Source organism: Sinocyclocheilus anshuiensis, unplaced genomic scaffold (genome assembly GCF_001515605.1).
Source record: "Sinocyclocheilus anshuiensis isolate Anshui unplaced genomic scaffold, SAMN03320099.WGS_v1.1 scaffold2045, whole genome shotgun sequence".
In the NCBI taxonomy this organism is placed as follows: Eukaryota; Metazoa; Chordata; class Actinopteri; order Cypriniformes; family Cyprinidae; genus Sinocyclocheilus; species Sinocyclocheilus anshuiensis.
Genome location: NW_015536593.1, coordinates 329,391 through 336,613, shown reverse-complemented (window position 1 = coordinate 336,613; position 7,223 = coordinate 329,391). Strand labels below are relative to the sequence as shown.

General features: G+C 41.7%; 2 protein-coding genes across 2 annotated transcripts; one reads left to right on the top strand and one right to left on the bottom strand.

The window, feature by feature from the left end:
* The first annotated feature begins 184 nt into the window (after positions 1-184).
* Positions 185-2,219, top strand: LOC107703567 (early growth response protein 2b-like). Its single transcript, XM_016506249.1, has 2 exons — positions 185-495; positions 1,258-2,219. The coding sequence occupies exons 1-2, from the start codon at positions 336-338 to the stop codon at positions 2,217-2,219; spliced, it is 1,122 nt and encodes a 373-aa protein (XP_016361735.1). The 5' UTR covers positions 185-335.
* A 1,925-nt stretch (positions 2,220-4,144) lies between these two features.
* Positions 4,145-5,766, bottom strand: LOC107703543 (2-aminoethanethiol dioxygenase-like). Its single transcript, XM_016506219.1, has one exon. It carries the CDS (start codon positions 5,528-5,530, stop codon positions 4,763-4,765), a length of 768 nt encoding a protein of 255 aa, XP_016361705.1. The 5' UTR covers positions 5,531-5,766; the 3' UTR covers positions 4,145-4,762.
* Positions 5,767-7,223: the final 1,457 nt, after the last annotated feature.

Genomic DNA, 7,223 nt, shown 5'->3' with positions numbered 1-7,223 from the left:
ATAAAAAATCTTTCTAAAAAAAAAAAAAAAAAAAAAAAATATTAATTAAAAAAAGCCCAACCCGTTTTTTAGTTTTTTTTTAGTCCTGTTCTGTCCTTGTATGGTCAGTGACGTCATGGGGCATTCACAGGCTCTTCTTAAACGCATACTACGACATAAAGTTTCACTTATTGCTGCGGCACATATGAAGGGCGCTGATGAGCTCAAACAGACCGAAGCGCGCGTTTATGATGACAGCACTGAAGTGAGCATATTTACAGCACGTCAACTAGATCCTAAAAGCTCTGAGAACAACTGAATAAAATTCAACTTCTTTAAAAACACCGAGGATCAAAATGACAGCGACAGCGACAGCTAGGGATAAAATGAACGCGTCGCTAAATGATTTGACGCGCTGTCTGCCACACGGCTTCTCTCTGGAGGAGATCCCCGCATCGGGCTCCTCTCATGGGGATGTGGGGGTTTGTTCTGACCAGTTCAGTGAGGCGTCGGGAGGTAAGAAAATATAAGCATGCTTACAATAATACAAGTAATATTCAGAAGAGCTGTAGATCAGTAACCAAAAAGTTTTGAGTAAAAATAAAAAGCCTGTGTGTTTGTTTGCTTGCTTATAAATTGGTTTTAAACAACTAGTTTAAAGCTGTGGTGAATTTGAATAATTAGCTCCAATCATCCTGTTGGATAAACAAGTAAACATCATAATGCAACAGAGCATAAACTCTTGTTATCTCGTTACCTAGTGCTTTTACGTTTTAACGATTTATTAATTAGAATTTCTGTTGTCCAAATCAAATTTTTTTTTTTTTTGCACGTTACTCTTTACTTCATCCTTGTTTTTATTAACTACATGTGTTTGTGTTTTATTGTGTGTATATTGCGGTGACAAGCCTATAGTCTTATGTCGGGGCATGTTGTCACAAAAGCTGAAAGTGTGCTCACTAAACTGTATTTTTCAACTGTGGAAATATTCAATACTTTTTGTAGCCAACGCGTGTCCATACACTGGCTGACTTTCTAAACAATTTCAAAACAAACTCTCATGGAGTACAAATTTCATGACAAATTTTAAATAGGTTATTTATATCACCTGCTGGGTTTGTCCCTATTTTACCCAGCACTGGGTTGTATTTAACCCAGCATTTTTTTAGAGTGTACATTATACCATGTGCCGAATACGCGGTTTGCTGGAAATACACGCTTCACCTAACGCAATAAGAACGAATTGCTCAATAGAAACGTCTTGTTTTTACTCCACAGGTGGCTTGAGCACTGACAGCTTCGGCGTGGGAAAACGGGGCCTTGAACTGACAGACCCGAGCAAGTTTTCGCCACACAGTGCGCCTATCGCCTACACAGGAAAAATTTACATCGACGCGCAAGGAAGTTGGAATCAGGAGGGAATAATAAACTTTGTTAGTGCAGGAGTGCAAGATAGGCCACCTTCCCCGGGATCATTCTCCACGGGCTCTCCCTCAGACCTCACTCCAGACTGCTCCAAAATAGGCCAGACTCTTGCCAACATGGATCATATGTACACAGGCCCACCCCCATACACCTGTAGTGCCGATGGTTACCAGGACCCCTCGGCTTACCTATCGACCACCACGTGCCCCATAACATACGCCACTCCGTCCTACTCAACCCCAAGGTCAACTATAGACGGGACGTTTTTCTCCATCATTCCCGACTACGGGGGGCTCTATCAGACCAGCAACAGCCAAAGGGACAACATGGCTGTATTTCAGGACATCAAGCCATTCTCATGCTCTCTGGAGTCTATCAGAGTCCCGCCACCTCTGACTCCCTTGAACACCATACGAAATTTTACTCTGGCTTGTCCGGTAGATGGGCCGAGGCCGCCTATAGACTGCGCCAATCCGCAGAATGTCCCATTCAGGCCAATACTGCGGCCACGGAAGTACCCGAACCGACCGTGCAAGACGCCAGTCCACGAGCGGCCGTACCCCTGTCCGGCTGAGGGATGCGACCGGAGGTTTTCGCGCTCGGATGAGCTGACGCGCCACCTCCGCATCCACACCGGCCACAAGCCGTTTCAGTGCCGCATCTGTATGCGCAGCTTCAGCCGCAGCGACCACCTCACGACGCACATACGCACACACACGGGCGAGAAGCCCTTCTCCTGTGACTTCTGCGGCAGAAAGTTCGCCAGGAGCGACGAGCGAAGGAGGCACACAAAAATCTTCAGCGATGTGAACTAACAGTTTAACAAGTTCTGACTGCTGGGTTAGTCGTTGCCTCATTTAACTCTGGAAGTTTGTGTGCGCACAAATGTACGATGGCAGCTTATGATTTAAGTGTTGAATGTGTTTTGCTGTAGTAACTAGACAACGTCCTTATTATCACAGAATATTTCATGTGCATTGTGCAAACTGCAGTTGTTCTATAGTGTTTACAGTGAGTCTTTTTATTGCCATTATTACTGTCATGTGTTTGAATAAAATGATAATGACCACAAGGTATATTTTTTGAGAATCATTGGAAGGGAAATTAAATGCTGTATGGGATTACAAAGTTATAACACTAGAGGTCGCACTTTGACAAACTATTGATTGCGGCTAAATAATACTTTAAAGGGGTCATATGATGCTTTTTTAAAGATCATTATTTTGTGTATTTGGTGTAACAGAATATGTTGACATGCTTTAATGTTCAAAAAACATTATTTTTCAAATACTGTACATTATTGTAGGTCCTCTGTGCCCCGCCTCTCTCAAACCCGTTTTCTACAAAGTCCCTCCTTCCGACAAGCGCAGTCTGCTCTGATTGGCCAGCTGACCCAGTGCATTGTGATTGGCCGAACACCGCAAGCACTCGTCGGAAATGTAACGCCCCTTACCATAATCGCGAGCTTCATCTTTCAAAATAAATGTAAAGACAGAGCCCGAAAGGGGAACAGAGTCACGTGACAGACACAGTGATGAAGCTGGTATGTGTTTGCAGTACACAAGCCACGGTTAAGACAGCTGACTCCACTGTGATGTGACCCTGTCTCTCTCTCGCTCTCTTGCGCGCTCTCTCTCTCTCGCTCTCTCTCTCTCTCGCTCTCTCTCTCTCTCGCGCTCTCTCTCGCGCGCTCTCTCTCTCGCTCGCGATCTCTCTCTCTCGCGCGATCTCTCTCTCTCGCTCACTCGCGCTCTCGCTCTCTCTCTCGCGCTCTCTCTCGCTCTCTAGCGCTCTCTCTCTCTCTCTCTCTCTCGCACTCTCTCTCGCGCTCTCTCTCTCTTTCTCTCTCTCTCGTGCTCTCTCTCTCTCTCACTCGCGCACACACACACACACTCAACACTAACTGCGGTTACTGAAACCACGCCTTCTTTCTTTGCGTGCACATTTGGGCGGCATTATGCCAATATTTCCACATAGTGAGGTAGATATGTGGGGGCGTGTTAGAACGAGCCGTTTTAGGGGGGCGTGGCAGAGTCTTAACTTTGATAAAGAATATCTCTTTGGTTTTGAGACTTTAGTCTTTGCAACTTCAGGGATCTTATCTATGCACAATCAGCTTGTAACACTCCAAAGAGAAAGGAAAACTTGAAATCGCATCATATGACCCCTTTAAGAAAAGCTTGCAAGTAAAACATACACTGGCATGCAAAAGAGTAATAAGATTCTTTTTGAAAGAAATGGATACTTTTATTAAGCAAGGACGCATTAAATTGACAGTAAAGACATTATGTTACAAAATATTTGGATTTCAAATAAATGCTGTTCTTTTGAACTTATATTCATCAAAAAATTACAAAATATTAAACAGTACAACTGTTTTCAACATTGATAATTATAAGAAATGTTTCTTGAACGCCAAATTAGCATATTAGAATAATCTCTGAAGGATCATGTGACACCGAAGACTAAGTAAAATTCAGCTTTGCCATCACTGGAATAAATTACATTTTAACATACAGAAAAACAGAAAACTATTATTTGAAATTGTTATATTTCACAATATTGCTGTTTTTACTGTATTTTATGAAAAAATCAGCCTTGCTGAGCATAAACGACCTTTGAACTGTTGTGGATGTTGGCTGTAATGTGCTTCTAACTCTAAAAAGTATTTAAAAAATCAAAACTACAACAAGTTTCTATTGCATCTTTTATTAGCAGAAATCAGAGGAAAAACACAACTTTAATTTCTTAAGTAAAATATACATCATATTCTTCATATTTCGATTGTCTTTTTAATTTTTCTGTGCTTATTTTATTTTTATTTTTTTACATGTCATCCTTACTAAGTGCTTTATTGTAATAATTAACAGAAGTGTTAAAAAAAAGTATCCAGTGTTACGTAGGCCAATTTGTCACGATTGTTGCAAAACATTTCAGTGTTCTGATACCTTAATGCATTATTAACACAATATAGCAATGGAAACAAGATGAGCAGATTCCTGCTCTGATATAATATGTGAAGCCTTTGTCAAACCAAATCTCACACCTGCTGCAAATACTTAAATATTTATCACATGCTAAACAAAGCCAATCCAGGCAAAAGAGAAAGAACAGACTAGTTCTTTTGTTGAACCTGTACACAAAATCTGGACAGTCTTCGTGCAACACACTGGAAATGTATGGACACATGTAGAAAATAACAGCCAAAAGACGATTAAAAGTTAAAGACCGCAGCTGTGATAAGTGCCTAGGTATTTCAAATAAACCACTGTACTCTTGATAAGCTAGCCAGTCTGACATGTAAGGAAAAGAACATGGAATCTCTTGATTAACAGAACCCAGTTTATAGTCAGATCCTTCAGAGGGACACTTGAGGCCCTGGGTAGGGTTCACCACCACACCAGAATTCACTAGGCTGTGGGATTTCCATAAGCCACAGGTCACCCCGTTCCTGGGCTTCACTCTTTCTATCTACAGCCTCTGAATGGCCATGCAAAACTTTATAATAATGGCAGTCTCTCCCTTCATCCGGATCATATGGCGGTGATAAGATGTCAAGGAAAGCGGTGGCTCCGTCAACAGCGTCTATCTGGTGGATATTGTCCTTTTGGGGTGACAGCACACACGGACCGTTCTCCTCCGTGTATTCCCCCACCGCCCTCAGCACCGAGGGCCGAAGCGAGCTGCTCTGGAAGGGCATGAGCGGAGGGGTGAACTGCACACCGCTGGCACCATCTCGAGGTTTATCCAACCTGTCGAAACAGCTGATTCGCACCTTGCCGTAAATCACTTTCAGCATGCCGTGCATTCCCGGATGATCATGCAGCGGTATCGAAGCGCCCGGTTTTAATAAAAACACCCCCATGCTGAACGTGTCGGTCTCGTAGATGTGCATGTATGTAACGGGAGGCGCGACACGCTGAGACGGCACCGGGGCGCTCTCGGTGGTCCGGGGTGCGATCTTCAAGTCCGCCGCTCTGACCTCCGCCATAAGGCTTTTCAGCTTACTCAGATTTTCCAAAAACACTTTATTGTGATCTCCGACAACCGAGGGATTTCGGAATGTCGTGAGGGCCTGTCTGGCGATTTTCTGGACAGTGGAAGTCATGTTGTCTCGTGGCATCATCACGCAAGTGTCCAGGCAGCGTCAACTTGACATTCAACTTCGCGCCACTTTTTTACGCACCTTGCTTCTTCTGCGATATCGAGTGCAAGTCCTGTTTCAGAGATGACTTCTTATTTATGCCATCAAAATCATGTGTAAAAGCTTAAGCGCAGCCTTAGGAATACCGTTAGGATCAAGTCACTCCTGTCCATAACTACTCCATATACAGGCATCCGATTCACACGTACGCAATGTCAACACTGTTAGACGTCATGCAGAGAATTATGGGAAATGTAGTTTTTTTCCACTATTGTGACACTTAAATGCTACTACTAAACGAATGGTTCTAGAACTTGTCCTTTAATGTTTGTAAACTTTAGCCAAACTTGTCTGTCACGCATTAAAAGATCTTCGCGAAGTTCCTATACGGACGTTGCACGAGATATTATACGTAAACCGGTTACTACAATCCCCATAACATTTGCTTTTCAAGGGGCAACGACACTTCAGTCTTTCACCGCCACTCAGACAACACTCACGCTCTGAAAAAAAGAGGTCATGGTCAAGAGGACATATCAAATTATAAATATCATTGCATTAAACACAAAATATAAATGTTTTAAGAAAGAGAGCACAAGCACAGATTTCAGGGGAAAAAAAAAAAGTTTGTTAGGTTGTAAATGCCAACCCTATAGAAATGGCAAAAGGAATGGAACAGATATAGTTCAAACTCAAAACAAAAAGTATTTGGACACTTTTGGTCATCAAGCATTAATAGTTCATGTGATGAGCAGCGCTGACATCTGTGTGAGCTTGAGGGGAATGGACTCATGACCATAGCAAGATATTAGGTCATTTTTCATGTTCAAAAGTAAAATTTCTGCTCTCTGAATGACTAATCTGCTGTTACAGTTTAAAACTCCTCATGTGAGTGTCTGCATGTACAATTAAGTTTAGACAGCAATGGTTATTAATGAAAACTATAGACCAATTATAGGTTTGTAAACATTCAGGATGCGCGCGCATCATGATTGCAGAAAACCCGGGAGAGATAGCCTTTACGGCTAGAAAATTTCACGGATACGGTACAAAATAGTTAGGTTTAAAAAGATTATAAATTATATTGATTAGATGTCATTTTCAAAATGTTCTCCGCATATTACAGGAGCTTGTCACCCAGCGATAAGCACTGTTATTAAAGGGGTCATATGATGCGATTTCAATTTTTCCTTTCTCTTTGGAGTGTTACAAGCTCTTGGTGCATAAAGAAGATCTGTAAACTTGCAAAGACTAAAGTCTCAAATCCAAAGAGATATTCTTTATAAAAGTTCAGAGTCAGCCACGCCTACCTAAAACTTTAAACCGCATAAACACATTTCATTACACCAAATAATGTTCTTTTTAGCAGCATCATATGACCCCTTTAAACGAAATTGACGTTAGAGAGTGCGATTGTCTTACAGATCCGAAACAGGGATGACGGTTTTTGTGGGCGGAGCCTATCTGGTGGCAGAAAACTCACTATTTTTGAGTTAAATCCGAATTAGGAGATATAAACTTGCATTTGCGAGAAAAAAAAAGTCAGAATTGTGAGATAAAATAAATAAATGTTATGTAAAAACGTTAATAGTAAGGTTTAAATAATATTTCTAATAGTAAGGTTTAAATAATATTTCATGCTGTAACTGTAGGGCTAATACAATATGTCCCCTAT

Coding starts and splice junctions, on each gene's coding strand:
- LOC107703543 (XM_016506219.1), bottom strand. CDS start 5,530: ATGATGCCACGAGACAACATGACTTCCACTGTCCAGAAAATCGCCAGA.
- LOC107703567 (XM_016506249.1), top strand. CDS start 336: ATGACAGCGACAGCGACAGCTAGGGATAAAATGAACGCGTCGCTAAAT. Junction 496..1,257: donor GTTCAGTGAGGCGTCGGGAG/GTAAGAAAATAT, acceptor TTTACTCCACAG/GTGGCTTGAGCACTGACAGC.